The following is a 21,490-nucleotide window of genomic DNA, read 5'->3' as shown; positions in this document are numbered from 1 at the left end:
AAGCCCAATCCACACAGCAGTGATGGTGATGCCTCCCATCCGGATGAGCTAAACAACTTCTTTGCACGGTTTGAGGCACAGAACAAAGAGGCGGTGAGAAAAGCAACACCTCCCTCCACTGACCAAGCACTCTGTCTCTCCATAACAGATGTGAGGAGGACTCTATCTAGAGTCAATCCACGGAAGGCTGCAGGACCTGACAACATACCTGGTCTTGTGCTCAAAGAATGTGCAAGTCAACTGGCTGGTGTCCTCACAGACATCTTCAACACATCTCTGAGCCAGTCGTCAGTCCCAACATGCTTCAAGTCGACCACCATCATACCAGTGCCAAAGAAGTCATCAGTGACATGCCTGAATGACTACCGACCAGTTGCACTCACACCAATCATAATGAAGTGCTTTGAAAGGTTAGTCATGTCACACATAAAGACTAATCTCCCTGCCTCCCTTGACCCTCTTCAGTTTGCATACCACTCAAACAGGTCAACTGAGGATGCCATATGCTCTGCCCTTCACATCTCCCTGAAACATCTGGATAAAAAAGACACATATGTCAGGATGCTATTCATAGACTTTAGCTCTGCCTTCAACACAATCATCCCTCCAAAGCTGGTTGTAAAACTGAGCAGGTTGGGCCTAAACACCACCCTCTGCAATTGGATCCTGGACTTCTTGATAGAGAGGCCCCAGTCAGTTCAGATGGGCCACAACACTTCCAGCATCATCACACTGAGCACTGGAGCACCGCAGGGCTGTGTGCTTAGTCCACTACTCTTCACCCAGTTGACTCACGACTGCACAGCCACGCACAACACCAATCACATCATCAAGTTTGCGGATGATACGACGGTGCTGGGACTGATAAGCAGGGATGATGAAAGAGCATACAGAGATGAGGTGAAAAGGCTGTCCGCATGGTGTGAAGACAACAATCTCTCTCTCAATGTCGACAAGACAAAAGAGATAATCGTGGACTTCAGAAAATCACGTCCTGCCCACATCCCGCTCGGCATCAACGGTTTAGATGTGGAGATTGTTAGGAGTACCAAGTTCCTTGGTGTGCACTTAACTGAGGAACTTACGTGGACACATAACACCTCATCACTAATCAAGAAAGCCCAGCAGAGACTACACTTCCTGAAGCGGCTGAAGAAAGCACGTCTTCCCCCTTCCATCCTCACCATGTTCTACAGAGGCACCATAGAGAGTGTCCTGACCAGCTGCATCACTGTCTGGTATGGCAACTGCAACATATCCGACGCAAGCGCCTGCAAAGGATAGTGAAGACAGCAGAGAACATTATTGGGGTGCCTCTCCCTTCACTACAGGACATATTTTACAAACGCAGTGTCCACAAGGCCTGCAGCATTGTGCAGGACCCCTTACACACCCTCACATGGACTTTTCACACTTCTGCCATCCAAAAGAAGATACTGCAGCATCAAAGCCAAATCTGCGAGGCTGCAGGAGAGTTTTTACCCCAAGCTGTTAGACTCCTTAACACCAGGCTGCCCCCTGGGACCTTCCACACGGCCTCAACCACCACTAAAAACAGAACTTTTATACATGAAAACCACTATCCTGCTAAGATGAGTGTGCATGTAGAAAAGAACTGAAAATCTCATACTGACCTCTAAGGATTTTGACACTCTTGATATCCTTATGCTATGAAACATTCTGACCTGTCATTGTTTACACACGTCTTAAACAACTATTATCATACACTGATAATTTCTGTATTATCTATATCTATTATTTATTATTTATTTATTTATTATATTACATATCTTACACATCAATATTGCTGCTACTTGTTTGTCCTATCTTTGCACAATGTCTTGCCTTGTTTGTGTTTTAATTTTAAATTTTTAAATTTTTATTCTATTTTTAATTTACTATTTGCACATAATGTTGTTACACTGTGGACCCTGAGCTTCGCAATTTCGTCTATCTGTATACTTGTATATGGTTGAGATGACAATAAAGTTCACTTTGACTTTGATATTGTATCAATGTTGATATTACTCATTATTCTATTATAATATGTGAACTGTATAACATTATGCACAATGACAAATAAATGAACAAAATTAAACATATAACATAAACAAGGAAAGCTGAAGTACAGTTATATGTAAATTAAGAAACAAAACACACTTTTACCTCAGCATGAGGGAAAGGAGGTTCTGGAAGATACACTTTTGATTGTTTACTTTGACAAAGCCTAAAGAGGAAAAGAAATAATCTAGTCAATGGAAGTCTCAAGTACTATGGAACATACAATATTAAAAGGCTACACAAATGATCTAGGCAGAAAATATAAAATAATTCGGGAACAAATCTGGAAATAAGAGTATATGTTAAATACTTTTGTAAAAGATTTATCTCAATAGTGACAGCTTTTAAAATGATTTGATTTACAGTTATTTTTGAATCTCAAACAATTCTTGTCTGGCGGGTGGAGCAAATACCAAATACCAACACGTTTAAAACTTTACCTCTAAAACTGATGGCGAATACTGGAGGATTTCAAACAGGAATGTAAAACATGCATTGACAGATTAGGAAAATAATCCTGGAGTACAAAGGATTAAACTAAAATTATAAAATGACTAATGTAAAGACAAAATAATAGACCAGGAGGCAGTAGGTCAAAAATGACTAAAACAAGTAAAAAAAAAGGAACAAGAAAAAATACGGGTATGAGGCTATAAGTCAATCAAAAGCATGAGTTTCAAAAATTAGCCCAGATTAAAATGTCTTTTGAGAGTGAAATGCAGTAACATAGACAATGTTTAAAAATAAACTGCTATTCACAATTGCTAAGCAATTTAAAAAAATGAGAAGATACGGCTGAAAGTCATTATGATAGATACAGTGCATCCGGAAGGTATTCACAGCGCGTCACTTTTTCCACATTTTGTTATGTTACAGCCTTATTCCAAAATGGATTAAATTCATTTTTTCCTCAGAATTCTACACACAACACCCCATAATGTCAACGTGAAAAAAGTGTACTTGAGGTTTTTGCAAATTTATTAAAAATATAAAAACTGAGAAATCACATGTACATATGTATTCGCAGCCTTTGTTCAATACTTTGTCGATGCACCTTTGGCAGCAATTACAGCCTCAAGTCTTTTTGAATATGATGCCACAAGCTTGGCACACCTATCCTTGGCCAGTTTCACCCATTCCTCTTTGCAGCACCTCTCAAGCTCCATCAGGTTGGATGGGAAGCGTAGGTGCACAGCCATTTTAAGATCTCTCCAGAGATGTTCAATCGGATTCAAGTCTAGGCTCTGGCTGGGCCACTCAAGGACATTCACAGAGTTGTCCTGAAGCCACTCCTTTGATATCTTGGCTGTGTGCTTAGGGTCGTTGTCCTGCTGAAAGATGAACCGTCGCCCCAGTCTGAGGTCAAGAGCGCTCTGGAGCAGGTTTTCATCCAGGATGTCTCTGTACATTGCTGCAGTCATCTTTCCCTTTATCCTGACTAGTCTTCCAGTTCCTGCCGCTGAAAAACATCCCCACAGCATGATGCTACCACCACCATGGTTCACTGTAGGGATGGTATTGGCCTGGTGATGAGCGGTGCCTGGTTTCCTCCAAAGTGACGCCTGGCATTCACACCAAAGAGTTCAATCTTTGTCTCATCAGACCAGAAAATTTTGTTTCTCATGGTCTGAGAGACCTTCAGGTGCCTTTTGGCAAACTCCAGGCGGGCTACCATGTGCCTTTTACTAAGGAGTGGCTTCTGTCTGGCCACTCTACCATACAGGCCTGATTGGTGGATTGCTGTTGAGATGGTTGTCCTTCTGGAAGGTTCTCCTCTCTCCACAGAGGACCTCTAGAGCTCTGACAGAGTGACTATTGGTTTCTTGGTCACCTCCCTGACTAAGGCCCTTCTCCCCCGATCGCTCAGTTTAGATGGCCGGCCAGCTCTAGGAAGAGTTCTGTGGTTTTGAACTTCTTCCACTTACGGATGATGGAGGCCACTGTGCCCCTTCAAAAATGAATTTAATCAATTTTGGAATAAGGCTGCCACATAACAAAATGTGGAAAAAGTGATGCTCTGTGAATACTTTCCGGATGCACTGTATATACCCTTCTACCTTATACCAAGATTTGAGCCATGCATTAAGCCTTCTAATCTCCTCAGTCTTACCTGGACTGGCGCGTGGCACAGGAAGAACCTCAGAGAAGACTATCTTGTCAGTTCTGCTCCTCAGCCTGGCACCTAACTCTTTGAATTTGGATCTGCAGAACTGACAGACAACCTTTATGTATGTCATTTTTTTCAGCATGGACAATGACAACTGGATCCACCTCCGCTCTGGCCAAGAGCCTATCCACCAGTCCAGGGAGGATCCCCCATCTTTGCACCCAGAAGGAAACACATCATGCGAAATTCTTTGTCTCTGGATCACACCTGCATTTCAATCCCCCTAATGATTGAGTCCCAAACTATCACTACCTCTCTCTTTCTGGGAACTGGTTTTGAGGTGGCCCATTGGAGAATCCTCATCCCTGTATGTGTTTGTTGAATTTTGTTTTTCCTCATGGTCGTCAACACCACCAGGAAAATTGTGTTTAGTTGACACTGTCATGCTTAGGAAAGGGTGGTGGAGATTTTGTGGATTTGTTTTTTCTTTTTTAACTTTTAGATGATAATGTAGAAAATCTACTAAAGTACTGAATATCCCAATATTGCCTTTTCTTATTGAGTTTTTAATAAATATCAAATTGAATTGAAAATCTGATATATTGTCCAGACCTATGGCATGCATGACTTGGCTTTCTACAGAGCATATACAGATTTATCTTGGGACAATAAACAGGTAGGCATTCTAATGAAAGACCTTTCTCAAATAGATAACCTTCTTTCCAGTTATTATCAAGTACCCATTTCATATCATTAAAAAGAAAGTGTCATGTTATTAGTTAATTTTTAAATGTTATCATTCTGGTAATTAGGGTTATGATAACACATCCCCCTCTAGATGTTCCTGTTCATGTTGCCATATATCACACAGATCAACAAAAAAGCTATACTAGCATTAAACAAAACTCCTTGCACTATAGGCATATAGGCTGATGAGAATAAACATCAAAGTAAGCTCAGACTGCTAGAGCAAAGCTCCACTAAAAAACTACAGTGCATTCAGAAAGTATTCAGCTTGCTTAACTTTTCTCACATTTTGTTATATTGCCGTCTTTTGCTTTGAAAATCCTGGTTCTGCTTTGTCATTCTTGAGTACTGAGTGCTGCTTGATGAAGGAAAAATGATTTTACCATAAGGCTACAGCATAACCAAATGTGAAAAAGTGAAGGTATGTGAAAAGTTTCTGGATGTACTTGAATTCTTTAATTTTGCAGAATATTTTTTTTATATCTGCTAAATCATAGTTGTCATCCTTATTTCTGGAACAACTACCTATCAGGAAAGCCTGCAGAAATACAGATATTTAACTGGTGTGAATTGACTGATGCAGAATCCAAATATGGGAATTTAACATCCTCATATTGTTAAATCAACACCAGTTTTGAACTAAAAATATTTTATTAGTTAATTTTGATGTGAAGTATTCCCAAAGTGTTTTCTATACAACAAACATTTATGTTGTGGTATTTAAGTCCGGTTTCCTCTTTCATGAAAGGACTAACTACTTCAACCTCAAATCCAAGAATATTAATTCTTTATATCCACTGAGAAACGATTTTTCCTGTTTGGGGGGGGGAAGATCTACTCTTGTCATCTTTTTACCATTGAAATTCTCACCAATAAAATCAGCTATAAAAGATGAGATAGCTGAACAGCTAAATAGAGTGCAGTGAAAACATATTCGCCCCCTACTTGATATCCTCTGTTTTCCCATTGGTTCAGAATGAATGGCTCCTTAGACAAAATGTAATATTACAAAAAGAGACTAACAGTAGACATACAGTATATTACAATTTCTAAATTGCAACTTAATATATTTAAGTAATGCTTTCCAACACCTACACTGTCCATGTGAAAAGGTAAATGTCTCCCTACTCATTTGGACAGCTGAGCAAAGTTAACTGATAATTGGAATAGGTTGACTGAACACTGCCAGACTTTTCTGCAACCATTCCTGTTGAATTAAAACCTTAACATTATATTGACCCTAATCACAAAATTGTGTGCATATATATATACAGTATGCATACAGTGATCCCCCGCCTATCGCGGAGGTTATGTTCCAGACCCATCAGCGAATGGTGAAAATCCACGATATACAAAGACCATATAAATAAACTTTTTTTTTTTTTTTTTTAATAGTTTAAGCCTTAAAATACCCCTCCAACATGCTTTAAACACATGTAAACTTATTAAAGCACACTTTGTAAACACATATGATATGTGGATGTCGTGCTAAGGATATGAGTAACATCTCTCTATTATAAAAAAAATCTTGGCAGGGAGATGAGACGCGATCTTCTCGGAAGATAATTTGATGTCCCGCGAGAGATATTTTAACATTATGCAAAACAAGGCAGTGAGACAGAAGGACAGCTGCTGTACAGGCTTTTAAAAATGATCGATGCGCAGAGCAACAAGCAGAACACGCACCTTGGCAGAAGCAGCACAAAGCCAATAGCTGATCCATCTGCTTTTCCTTAGCGTGCATTCAGCTCCCCCCCTTCACAATGTGAGTGGGAGAGACGCGAAGTGGCAGGAGCAATGCTTAAAAATAATTTAAAACAAGTTCACGGACATCTAACCTACCAGTTGTTGGAATGCTTTTGGCAGACACAGTTCAGGTGCTCCCAGCTCTTAAAACAACATCAAGCAGAGCACGCAGCTTGCCAGCAGATGATCTGAGCGCATCTCCTTAGCGTGTGTTCTGCCCTCACCCGGTCCCCCCACAAAAAGAACCATAGAATTCTAGCGGCAGAGATGCGAAGTGGTAAAAGCACAACTGCTATGCAGGCTTTTAAATGACTGATGCAAAGCACAACACGAAGAATACACAACTGGCCAGCAGCAAGACAGCAGCTGTACCGATCACATGTCTTTAGCATGCGTTTAGACTGCCCCTTCAAAACGCGAGCAGAATTATAAGACCGGCGAGAAAGTGATTTAACCACACCTGGGGCAGGAAATAAAGGACAAATATAGTTTTTTACAAAAATTTTAAAGTAAAAAATGAAAATAATGCATATGTAACAATTCCCATGAAAATCTGTTTAAATTGTGTATCAGGTAAACCCATTCCCGGGGGTGAGTGAGCGCAGCCTCCTAGTAATAAAAATAATAAATCCATGATATAGTGAGGGCGTGATAGCTGAATCGCGATATAGCAGGGGATCACTGTAAATGTAAATTGTATTTTGAAAATAATTTTAACAGTTGCTATAGTTTTGCAGTAAAATCGGTGGCCATTGGCATTACCGTCCCCTTCAAGAATATTTCCACTGGTGCACGCATGTGCAATGTAGGTGAACAGTTACATCATATTAATTTTCAATTGTTTTAGTGTGGATGTAGATACTTTCATAAATTATGTGAAAACTCAAGTGTAGACAGAAGCTGTTTTCATTTAAAAATGCCAGCCTGCCAAAATTACACAGCAATAACTCATTCAAGTAAACACAGAGAATCCCAGAAGAAAATCTAAAGAACTGCAGGCCTTACGGCTAAGGTCAATGTTCATGGCTCCACAATAAGAAAAAGACAGTGTAAATAAAGGGATTCATGGAAGAATAGCAAGGAGAAAACCTCTGCTTTTCCAAGAGTAACATCAGACTTCATTTTGCATTTGCATACAAATATACCAATGATCTTCAAACTTTCTGGAAAAATGTTCTATAGAAAGAAATATCAAAAGTACAAACAGAGGTCCCACTATGTCTGGTGTAAACCCAATACAGTGTTTGACAATAAGAATCTCACATGCTTACAATAAAACACTGGCATTAAAGTGTGATGGTTAGAGGATGCTTTTCTGCCTTAGGACATGGAAAACTTGCAATCACTGAAGGTGTCATGAGCTCTGCAAATATGGCACAATCTATTTTATATAGAATGTGCTGTCATCTGTCTGTGACCTGGAGCTGAAGAGCAATTGGGTTATGCAGTAGGACAATGACCCCAAAAACTACAACTGAATGGTTCAGAAGAAACAACACAAGCTTTGGAGTGAATCCAATAGATTAACTGTGGCAGCAGCTAAAACAAGAAGTTCAATCTTGTAAACGCACCATTGCGTATGGATTAATGCACTTCTGCAAATAACAGTGGGCAAGAATTCCTCAGTAGCTCATATCAAATTATAAGCTGTCACACACGTGCGCATGAGAGGCAGCTAGAAGGAACAAAAGAAGGTAATTCCACACCAGGCCAGGCTGTGGCGGGGGTGTAGTAAACCATCCATTTTTATCTCTCCAGACAAGACACAGGAAATTCTGCCAGATTCTGACAATGTCACTTCCGGTTCCAGCCCCGAGGACGTCATTTCCTGCTCCAGGGCTTGATGACATCACTTCTGCTGACCTGCCTTAAAAGCAAGACAACCTCAGTTCTGTTTTGGACTCAACTTTGTCAGAATAAACACACCTGTGCAATCTATTTTGCCTTTTGCAGCCAGGATTCAAGTAAACGGGTGGCTATCCCAAACCTGTTTCCGTGAGCCAAGGCTATTTATATTCACATTGGCGTAGTCGGCAGGATGTTAGCCTCCTTGTGGAATCGGGAGACAAACCAGAAAGAAGCTTTGACACAGCATTAGGACCTTCAGCCCTTAAGGGATCAGGTGGAAGAATACTGTTCCTGAGTTGCCGGGTTGGAGACAGTCAGTGTGGGTAAAGGGAACCTGAGGCTGCACTTCGACCCAGGGGTCTAGCCTAGACCACTGGGCACGTGGACAAGGAGCCTACAGACTACAGCAAGGCTCAGAAGGCAACACATTGGGGACTTACTATGGGCTCTAAAGAAAAGGGACCGCTCCACTGAACCCCACAAAGGGAAACACCTTTGATAAAGGTGGGGGTTCCCTGGGTCAGCAAATACTGAAACTATGAGGGCAATTACTTTTCACATGGTAGATAGCGGTTTTGGATATCTTTCTTCCTTGAGTAAAGAAAGTAATGATGTAAAACCTATATTATGAAATCACTCTGGTTTTGTTTTCCTAATACTGTATCATGTCTAAAAGTCAGAACCCATTCATTGTGACAAATACGCATAAACAGAGACATTACGAAGAGGCAAATACTTTTTCACAGTACTAGGTTAAAAGAGTCATTACTGTCAAGTGTAAAGAGCACGGCAAAAATCATAAATCAAAACCAAACAGCAATAGCAAATGCAAACGTTTTATTTAAAGATAGTCATCTGCCAGACAGATTAGCAAAAAATGCAATATATTGGTTATTAATATTTACAGCAGGTCTGGCACATTACTCAGCAACCTGTAACACTCAACCTTGCAGTTGTTAATAATATGTAGAATTATTTTTTTCTTCACATTTACTCCAATACCCATAATAATGAGTGGGTGTTAGAATAAACTGCTGAGGCAGCTATTAGAAAGTGTTTAAACCTTAGATCTTGATGCAAATCTGATGCTTGCATTAGGTACATTTTATCACTACATAAATTTATTCCACATTTTCATTACCATAATCAGCAATTTTGAATTACACTGTGGTAAATGTAAATGTAAATGTGTTAAGCAAAATTAAATGAGAATGATAGAAAAAAATGCATACGCATAGACCGAAAATAAATAAATGCATTGAATACTGCATTAAAAGTCAGTAAATAGTTAAAAACAAAAAAACATATAATATGCTTGTACACACTTACCATTCCGCAAATATCTGTGAGAACTCAAGAGAACTATTTGCAACTGGAGATATGAAGTAGAAAGGAGTGGAATTAAGGCTGGCAGAGTCGATAAACTGATAAAGGCATTCAAGAAGGTCATAGACGACTCCTGATGGATAGCAGGGAACCAGAACATTACCTCCACTACGTATAGTCATAGCTGTTATTTTTTTTTAAAAAAAAAAAAGACAATTCAACTTATTAAAGCCAAGTAATTTTATTTGCACTTTCAGACTTTTAATAATTTCTAATTATTTATAATGTACTTAAAACATGCATACCAATACAGTAACAAAAAGATGTGCATAAACCAACTAATGCAGTGTTGTGTACTTTAATAATATTAAATATTATACACTCAACTTGTAGTAGCTATGTGTACTTTCCCAAGCATTCACTAGTATGAGATATGGTTTACAATACATAACAGAGCATGTTTCCAGTCTTCCTTTGTGAACAACAAAATCAAACAATCTTTTAAATTTTTTAGATGCATTAACACTGGGGACAAATACAAGGTACTTTACAAGGCTAATGAAACTATAGTACAGTTTGAGCAGTAAAACAGCTGGAATAAACACAAACAATGTAAAAGATACGCACTCTTGGTGGACATCATATCCTTGAATGTTACATAGAAGCACTTAAGTCTCTTTTTAGCTTTAATCACTTTTCATAACGTGACCTCTTCTGCATTGCTTTCATTCCTCCAATTATTTTAACTGTATATTTTACACAGTAGCACTAAAATCCAAATAATACTGCAATGTGAATGAAAACAGGCATAAAACCTGAGGCTGTTTTGTCTAGTACATTTTTTTTTTTTTAAACCATAAACAGTTTCTTTTAGTTGACGCACAGCTTCCATGCCCTCAAAACTAAAGAAATAAGACAGAAACAAAAAAGGGGCATGGAAAAACCATTAACTACCTATTATGGTGCGAGATTAAAATTTAACAGTAGTGAGCAGATGTAGGTAATTAGACTTCATTCCTGAACCTCTGAAAAATTTTCTTGAAAAATAACTATATTCACTGTATACATATATATAAAAGCTGCTATACTATTACATTTTATTATTGATGTTATAACCAGTTCTCTCTCCATCCCCCCATTTTATTTCAGTGTAAAGGCACATAAAGACAAAAAAAAGATAGCATGTCCTGGAGTCTGCTGCAGGTTCTCTGCCTAGACAGATGTGCCTACAGCAGCTCCAGCAGAGCCACCCCTTATCTTTAAGACCTGCCCAAATCACCTCAACTGCCTCCTTTCAATCTTGAGCAGCAGCAACTCTACTCTCTCAAAGAGGGAGAGGTAAGTTTGTTGTACCATATGAACATCACAGAGAGAATAACACTGAATAATAAAAAAACAAGTGCTAACTTTTACAAATAGCTAGAATTTACACCAGGTGTTACAGACTCAAATCAAATGTATGTTGTAGAAATAATAATAATAGCAGCTTACTACTCAAAACAAGAAGCGCCTGGTCTGAAACCCGGGACCATCGGGTTATGAGGCAGCAGTTCTTACCACTGCACCATTCAAGAATATGTGTAAATTCCCTGTTGACTAACATTTGAGCTTAAGTTTTTAACTCACGGACAGCCACATGTAAACTGAATGCTCTTTTTTTATTGTTATATTCTTGAATAAAAGTGCACGTTTATTTGATATTTGGACTAAAGTTTTCACACATTATACACTTCTCGTCATTATTAGTATAACATGGAAAAAGCTTTAGGTATGTGTTTAGCATTTCTTGCATTTCCTTTCATCCTACACTTACCCAGATCTTTGTGGACATGGAACACACATGAAATGCATGTATTCCAAATAACAGTATTATTTACCCTATACAACTCTAGGCACATCACACACACATAAGGAGCCTTGGCCTGTGAGCTGAGCTCTGTCAAGGTGGGGGATGGGACAGCAGGCTGCTTACTGCTTGATGCATTTACAAAACAAAAGATGCTGATGATAGAGGTGTGAAGGGATTTAAAGTGGGCTGGGATTTCAAGTTTTTTGTAGGCTGCAGGAATTCTAGTGTTAATTAGCTTGAAATTCTTTTTAACACACTGGATGTAGTGATGCTTCATTTAGGATTTAAAGTTCAGGGCAATCGGCATGTACAGACCTTGTTCATGTTTAACTGTTTATGAAGACTGGACCTGATTGACTCATAAGTAATTTGTTTAAACTCTATCGCTCATCATTCTTCAGTTCATTATGATTTGCACCACAGTAGCAACACCTGCTTAAAACTGATGTTGCAGACTATTCAAACCTTTGGTTATCTCCAAGAGAGGTTGTACTATGATGGAATTATGCAGGCCATCATTGAAACAGTAGTTATACTACATGTTTATTAAGTGAGAATGAATCTCTAAAGGGTATTGTTCACTAGCAGTATCACTGCAGTTTTCTGGATCCATGTTGACTTTGTAAATACACTATAAATCTAAACACTTGAAATTTGTAATACACGTATTTGTATACAGAGGTGTACAACTTTACAAGTCTAAAGTGTTATATCATTTTTATTTTTAAACTTCAAGTTTATATTTTTGTCTGTGTTTATCAATTTTCCAAACTATTTTACAAAAGGATGGATTAAAATTATCCAAATTATTATGAATGATGCTATGTAGCTCTGCCCTCATTAGGTCATATGCATTATGGTCTGCCCTAAATTAAACCCATTTTAGGGAACGATATTTGCTTATATATCAGATAATGTTAGATAATGTTAGATTTAAAATAATTTCTAATTCTTTCAAGGCAGTGTTTGGAGAAATATCAGACAATTAGACTTTCTCTTGATAAACTTATTGTTTACCTATACAATATTGTTAATATGTTGACCCAATTTGCTTAAGTGGAAGAACCCTGATGCACCTTCCATAACTCAATGGGGAAAATGATGTGCTATATTATGTAAAAAAAATAGGGGAAAAAAATCTTGTGTATGGAACAGTGCAGTGTTTTTTTTTCAGAATTTTGCAAGAATTTGTACATTTCTGTTTAACTTATATGTATGTAATTAAAATGAGGAATAATATTGCAATGGGCTATTTGTTATCAAATATTTCTCTTTATTTGGTAATGGCAGGTTTTAAATGTTTATGGTGATTAATATATCTTAACTCTTCCTTTGATAGATTGCATTAGTTGCTGTGCCTATCTCAGCTAAATTGGACACCAGACAGAAAACATTTTAGGAAGATTACCAACCCATTAAAATATATACTGTAAATACACACTTACAATTACCCATACCAGGAATAGTTAATCAACATGCCCTGCACATTTTGGGCTGTGAAAGAAAATGAAACACCCTGTAGGAAACCACAAGAGACATTGTAAGCACATTAAAACAATGCAGACATGGTGTACAGATTGGGACATGATCACTAGGACTCAAGGTTACTACAGCATAAGGAAACAGTGCTAACTACTGCATGATCATGTCACTCTGTATGCAGAGATTTTTAATTCTGTTTTGTGCACATATACAACCTAATGTCATCTGTACATTCAGGGACAGTGTACATATTGATTTTCTGTATACATAATTCATGCCTTTTTTTTTTTTTTTTACTTCCCAGGAATGATTTTTACAATTAAATATGAACTGTAATTACATATTGATCATTATAAACTCTTTACTGTTAAGTTTGTCACTTGATCTCTGTGAATCCTGACTTACTTTAACCAAATTTCACACTAATCTTGCTTTTAGGACCAGACTCCAGATGTATCCTAACAATAACAATTAACAATAGTTTCAAATTACTTCAGCCTCAGACTGTTAATACGGTCATTATTAAATGGATAAGCAGAATGAAAATCATGACCAAGAATAAAAAAAAAACACACACAAACCACAACAATAAATTATCCTTATGTGACATACAGAAGTAAATGATTCATGCATAAAACCAAGTTTGGTAAATTTTATATTTCCACATTGACCCCAAAACAAATAAACTAGGAGTCAATTAAAAAGCTGAAACTGGCTGGAACAAAAACCAGAAGCCATGGGGTCTTCAGTCTGAAAACCATTGATCCGTAGTATGGCCCGAAAAAATTTCTTAAACACTCCTCAACTTAACTCATTTGAACCAAACCTAAAATCTGCCTTGGTGTATCTCAGTATTTTCGACTGTAAAATAGTGATGTTTCACCCTGTCTTCAAGTTTAACATGTCCTCCAATTCAATACAAACTTGGATTTCCACTTATGTCAGTGATGAATGATATTATCTCTCTATTATAAAACACAATCTTGAGATGAGATGAAACTTTTGCCAAGAGATTTTTTCAAGTCCCTCCCTCCTCTTAACCATGTCCGGTTAACACTAGAATTACCAGAGCCTACGAAAAAACTCGTAGATCCAGCCCACCTTAAAACCGTTTACACCTCTCCGCCAGCATCTTTGGTCATCTGAATGTGCCCGTTTGGCTCCCCTTAGGCACTGTATAATAGATATATAAAAAAACAGCTAAGGGGATAGATATATAGATTGATAGGAAGGAAAGGCACTATATGATAGGCAGACAGGGAAGCTGCTAGATAATAATAAAGTTACTGTTATTACTATATAGATAGACAGGGAGTTCAGGCAGGGAGGCAGAGCGGCGAAGATTAAAAAGAAAAAAAAAATTACACTTTCTCACCAGTGGGGAATCAAACTCAGGTCTGTGAGGCACGCCAAACCTGCAGCGCTCTGAGTAAGCAAATCTTACCGCTACACCACGGAAGCTGTTGTATTGTTCTTGAACCTTTTGTGAAAGTGTTTATTTGATCTTTGGACTTCAGGCTTCACACATTTTATAGTTTATGCCTACATTTTGTAACATTTATTACTAAAATGTGAAAAAGTTTCTATTTTAACAATGTGTTTATACAAATTACTGTAGAAAAGAAACACACATGAAATGTGTGTGTTCCAAATAACAATCTATTATTTCCACTCTAAAACTCCACTTCACTGCCAGATAATCAATCAAGGCATAAGCTGGGTGCAGTTCGTGCACGTTCTAAGTCAGTGGGGGGATGGAATAGCTGGTTGCTTGCAGCTTGTTTGTATCGGCACATTTAGATGACAAAAGACGCTGGCTGTGAGGTGTGAACGGATTTAAGGTGGGCCGGGTCTACGAGTTTTTTCGTAGGCTCTGGTAATTCTAGTGTTAATGGCCCATGCCCACTGTCCTCTCATTCATCGGAATGCCTTTGTCAGACACAGTACCTGCACTCTCAGCTCTTATAATTTTTTACATTTTCCTCACTAAGTTCCCAATAAAAGAAGACTTATGTACAAATCTTATCGAAGAATTTCATCCCAAAGAGTTATCAACAGAAAAAATGAGTAAATGGGCAATCCTAGCAGCGAGAAATGATGAAGTCAAACAAATTAATGCAAAAATTGTCGATTGGTTACACTGCAAATTGGTTAAATGTGTATCAATAGACTATGCTGAACCAGTTGGTGGTTATGGTGTGGAAAATGAAAACATCAACTTACAATATTCTGTAAAATATCTACAACCATTAACACCGTCGTACTTCCACCGACCGAATTACTGTTGAAAGGAGGATGTATCGTAATGTTATTGCATAATTTATGTATCAATGATGGTCTATACAATAGGAAAAGATTAGTTGTATTCAAAATTGGTCGAACAATACTGACATGTAAAATTTTAGCAGGCGAAAAGAAAGGTAATGTAGTACATCTTCCGTGGATAACAGACACAAAAGATCTTGATATGCCAATCTTATTACAATCATATTAAGCGCCATAAGAAGTTTAAAACACTCCACGAGAAGGTTGAACTACTGGATTTGCTCCAGGAACTAAAAAGTTATGCTGCAGTAGCGCGGCACTATGGCATTAATTAAAGCACCACATGCTGCATAAAGAAGAATGAAGCAGCGATCTGGAGTACCGTATCTGTAAGTTTCTGTGATAGTGCCAAAAAGGTAATGACCTAAAAGGAATAAAAATATCGTCAGGATGGAATCTGCCTTGGCTTTGTGGATCACCGACTGCAGGAAGAGGAACATCCCCTTGGATGGTAACATTCTCCGTGAGAAAACAAGGAAATTGTACAAGCAGTTCACTACAGGAGACAATGTAACAACTTCCCATCACGATGTTCCTGAAACCTATAAAGAAAAGCCAGCATGAAACCCCACCAGAAGACCCATCCAAAGATACGACTCCTCCTGAAGCGCCGCATTAAGATGAGGCGCCACCTGAGGAGTTTTAAATCCTCTGCATCATACTGCACAGTAACTTCATCATCATCATCAACAATATAATTCATCATTGGTGAGTTACCGTACATTTTACTGTATTTTAATTAAATGAAATAATTATATATTTACTCTACATATAACAAAGAAAACAACAGTGCACACCAAAGTCACGGTTTTTCACAATTCGCAGGTGCTCTAGGAACGTAATCCCCGCGAATTTTGGGGGTGAACTGTATACATATGTAAAGTAGTGATTATTCACACTATCATTAAGTTCTTTATATCTTCTGATTTATCACAAACTAAGATTTCTATTCATATCAGACACTATTCAAAATGAAATTAGGCTGTATTGTCAGAATAAACTAGGGAAAATGACTGGTAAAGAGAAAAATAGAAATAAGTCTTTGCATTTTCATGGTTAAAACAATGCAGGCATACAAAAAAACGAAGAAGAAAATCCTGTTTAAACTTAAAAAGTTACTCTGAGTCTGTGAACAAAGTGTTGCACAGATTCTGTCTTAAACATTTCATTAAAAATAATTCAAGCATGTTTTATTGTGCTCATATAAGCAATTCTGTGAACTGGTTTAGAAAAAACATACAAACATACTAATTTTTATCATGCTTAAATTAAGGTGGTTATACAGTACTGATGAGAAAAAAAAACACAACCACCTGCTTAATATGCTGTTGTTCCTTTACAGTATTGCAAAAATAGCTCCAATCTGCTTAGCCATAGATTCTACAAGACCTCTTGAAAGTATTCTGTGGTATACGGTACCAGCTAATTCCTGTAACTTGCAATGTGGAGCTGGCTTTGATCAGACTTCTTGATTTTCAATACATCATTCACTGGATTGAGACCCAGAGAATTTGGAGGCCAAGGCAACAACCTTAACTCTTCATCACGTTCCTCAAATACAAATATTTTTGCAGTGTGGTAGGGCGCATTAGCCTGCTGAAAGATGCCATTTACTTTGGGGAATAATGCTGTAATGAAAGACTGCATTTGGTCAACAGGGATGCTTAGGCAGGTGGTTTGAATCAAATTAACTTCCATATGAATGCTTGTACCCAGAGTTCCAAAGAGAACATTGTACAAAGCATCACACTCTCACCACCACTGACTTGTCTTCTTCCCACAATGTATTCTGGTGCTCTCATTTCCCCAGGTAAATTATGCACACAAAACTGGCCAGCCACATGATGCAACAGAAAACTGAATTAATCACAACAGGTAATGTTTTTCTTCCATTGTCAATGTCAATTTATTTATATAGCACATTTAAAACAACATAGGAATGCTGTGGCCAAAGTGCTTTACAATAACAGAATAAAAGAAAACAAACAAATAACATAAATAACATAGATAGAAATAAAATATATGAACATAAATAAAATACATAATAAACAGAAGTGAGGAAACCATCAGTATTACAGAAGATCACGGAAATCAAGTGAATAGAAATGAGTCTTTAATCTTGTTTTGAACAGTTCAATTGTAGACGACTCCTTTATATGATGAGGTAAAGAGTTCCACAGGCAAGGGGCAGCAGCTGGAAAAGCCCTGCCCCCCTTGGTTTTACACTTGGTACGAGGGACAACAAGAGACAACTGACCAGAAGATCTAAACACTCTGGATGGCTGGTGTAAAACACACAAGTCAGATAAATAGGCAGGAGCAAGCCCATGTAAAGATTTAAAAACTGCCAACAATATTTTAAAATCAATTTGAAAACTGATAGGCAGCCAGTGTAAAGAAGCTAAAATAGGTGAAATAGAATGATGGTTTCCTCATTGTGATTATGTAACATTACTTTTATGTATTTATGTTCATATGCAGTCTCATCAGCAGGTGAGTTTGATGTACTGTGTGCTGTGGTACATTATTCCCTAAACCATCATTAAAATTATCTACCCTTCTGTTGGTTCATACCAGATCGGATGAACCTTAATCGACATTTCCAAAGAGGAGTCTTGGCTATCCAGCACCCTGTTAGCAGTTTCTGGTTTTCCATCTATGAATCACTGTCAGTAGATACTCACCATGACTGACCGTGCCCACTCCACAAGCTTTGCTATTTCAAAAATGCCCTGACCCCATCATCTGACCGTAATGATTTATCACTTATAAATGTCCCTTAAGTCTTTACACTTGGTTCTTATCTGCTCATTTCAAAACATCACTCAAGTCTTTACATTTGTTCATATCTGCTCATCTCAACATGTCTATTACGAGTACCCAATGTCGAATCAGTGTTTATTATATCCCTGACCTTCACATGTGCTTCTGTTACCAGATAGTTGACATCATTCACTTCACAAGTGAGTGGTTAAATTGTTTTGGTGTATATTAGAATTAAAAAAAAAAAAAAAAATGTGGGTATGGAAGATGTGAGGTAATTATGTTGATATTGCAATTAGAAATTCTACATTTCAAACAAACATAACCACAACTAAGGATGATAGTGACTCATCATGTAGAGCAAAAAGACAAACCTTACACCCATGAATGGTACAACTACAAAACACAGCTGTACACATTTAAACATTATAAAAAAAAATCTGATAACAACAGGACATACAGTACAACAAATCTCACCAACCCTAATTTTTCCAAAATAAAATCAAGTAGAGAAGTACAGATCCTATGAGTGCTACTCCCTACAACACGACTTGGTATTTCATTCCATATGTCTATGATTCTTTGTGTAAACAAAAAAATTTTAACGCTTCCGCGAAAAACAAACTTAAGCTTCCATTTAGGGCTGTTCGATATAACGATATATATCGGATGACAATATAAAAACGTCTATCGCTGCACATTACGCTATCGTTTGTTTCGTGGTGTCGCAAAATAAACTGTTTACGGCAATATTTTTCATTGTTTTGATGGCCACCACGTGGATGCAGACACACTAGCATGGCTGATGAAGACGAGGCAACACCAGGTAGCTCCACACAGAAGGACCTTGTTCCTAAACGAGGGCTACCTCTGTAGTATGGAGATGGTTTGGATTTGAAGAGTCTGACACGGACCAGAAAACGGTACTGTGCAAATTATGCTGCAAACCGATCGCTACCACAGACTCCAACACGACAAACCTCTTCTACACCTCCGCAAAAAGCACGTGAGCGAGCATGCAGAGAGTTTACAACTGAGAGGTAGGCCACGTAGGATATTACAGTTGTAAAGGTACTATTTAAACGAGCATGTTAAAAGCTTGGAAGATTAATTGCTACCAAAACAATTGGCTTAAGGCATAATTTTCCCTGCAGCGTTTGCTGTCAGCGTTAATCTTGTTAAAATTACGTTTACGCCACAACTGCATTAACACGGCAAATCTCCGTTAACGAGTTACGCGGATCGCCCGTGCTTGGGGCTGGGCGGCATCAACACGTTAGCGCCGTCCAGTCCCGCGCACGGGGCGATCAGCTGTAACTCATTAACGGAGATTTGCCACACTACGATGTGCAAATTAACATTTTACTAGAATGTAGCCTAAAAATATTATATTTAATATTATATATTTAATATATTTTTGTCGTAAGCCTTATTGCTGCTACAGTTTGAAGTACAATGTTTACATTTGGTTTTGACAGTTAATGTTAGACTTGTATTTATTTTGTTTAAAGGGTTTATTGGCCTTATATAGTTTAGTTGTTAGTGCTTTGATCCTTTTATATTTAATATATGTTGTGAGAGTTATTGCTGCTACAGTTCACATTTTGTTTATGTCAGGCATTTTATATAGCAGTATTTTATATTGGGCCTTTAGTAATTTGTTTTTGAAAAGTGTTTTATATTTGATACATTAACATTTTATGTTTACATTCTAAGTCAAACATTTGCTTAAATGTTCTAAATAAAAGAACAGAAATAATTACAAGTTGAGTACTTCTCATTTTTGATTTTTAATTTAAATGAAAAAAAAGGAGTGGTGATTATATAAATTATTCACTGAATACAAAGAAAATGTACTATATCGTGATATGAAATGAAATATCGGGATATAAGATTTTGGTCATATCGCACAGCCCTACTTCCATTCAACATTTAAACTAATACCTTAAACTGGAAATCACACCCAACATTTAAAATAACATTCAGTATACTCAATTATTACATGATTTTAAAATCTTCAATTACACCTTCATTTAGTTCAACTGGAAAGCTTGAACTCATCCAATCTTTCTTCATAACCTGTACCTTGCACTCCAGGAATCAACATTAGTCACTCTTCTCCAACCTTTTTTTTTGCCTGGGGTACTCCAAATGAGGCCTCACCAGTAAATTATTTAGCTTAAGCATAAACTCCTTTGACTTGTACTCTATATATCATGATATAAACCCTAACATTCTATTAAGGTCCTTAAGGGCTTCTGTACACTAACTGGAAGTTGATAGCCACAAGTCCATTATAATAGGTCCTACTTATAAGGAGTACTTACAAGTTTCACAACTACCATTGTGTATTTAAATCCAACATTTTTGCTTCCTACATGTAGTATCTTACATTTACATTTAAATTTAATCTGCTAAAAACTGGGTAAATCCAATATTCCTTGCAACCCCCCGAAAAAAAATACACAAAAGCATAGAGCTGGGTGACAAAAAAAAAAACACGTGGCCTCTTGATTATAAGTTAGCAGCTCTTACTGCTGCACTACCCTAGTAGTCGTGTCAGAGTCGTACCCTAAACCGACTTCTTTTTCTTTGGTTATATTTTTGAATAAAAGAGCACTTGTTTCTTTTATATGCCCACATTTTGTGAAAGTGTTTATTTGATATTTGGACTTCAATCTTCATACATTATAAACTTCATGTCAAAATTTTGTCATTAGTACTGTAAAAATGAAAAAAAAAGTTTGCTTTAGGTATGTGTTCAACATTTCTTGTATTTCTCGCATTTCCTGTCATCCTACATTTACATAGATTGTTGTGGACATGGGACACACATGAAATGCATGTGTTCTAAATAACGACATATTATTTACCCCATACAACTCCAGGCACCTCACACCCAGATGAACTGGGAGAACGTTTTGCCCAAGTTGACTGTGGCATTGGGGGGAATGGGATAGCAGGCTGCTTGTGCAGACTGACACATTTACACAACAAAAGACGCTAATGGAGAGGTGCAAAGATATTTAAGTTGGCTCAGGATTATGAGTTTTTTTGTAGGCCTCAGGGATTCTAGGGTTAAATATAATTTAAGACATCTACTTTGTGCAGGGCAAAAGTAACTTTTTCCAAAAATGTTCACAGAGTATTTTACTTTTTAATGACTATATCACAATGCCAGTGGGTCACAAGTTCAAACACACTGTTAATACTTGGTTAAGCATTGCCTTTAAATT

General features: G+C 37.5%; 1 protein-coding gene across 1 annotated transcript in view; it reads right to left on the bottom strand.

The window, feature by feature from the left end:
- Positions 1-21,490, bottom strand: part of ints9 (integrator complex subunit 9) — a 288,812-nt gene that overhangs the window by 28,585 nt on the left and 238,737 nt on the right. Inside the window, exons 13-14 of the mRNA XM_039738053.1 lie at positions 9,839-10,019; positions 2,167-2,227 (exon numbers count right to left, since the gene is read on the bottom strand). Of these exons, the coding sequence (XP_039593987.1) occupies positions 2,167-2,227; positions 9,839-10,019 (242 nt within the window). The remainder of the gene's footprint in view (positions 1-2,166; positions 2,228-9,838; positions 10,020-21,490) is intronic.

The sequence above is a fragment of the Polypterus senegalus genome, chromosome 16 (assembly GCF_016835505.1).
Source record: "Polypterus senegalus isolate Bchr_013 chromosome 16, ASM1683550v1, whole genome shotgun sequence".
In the NCBI taxonomy this organism is placed as follows: Eukaryota; Metazoa; Chordata; class Cladistia; order Polypteriformes; family Polypteridae; genus Polypterus; species Polypterus senegalus.
The sequence above is the reverse complement of the archived record's forward strand: the minus strand, read 5'-3'. Positions and strand labels throughout refer to the sequence as shown.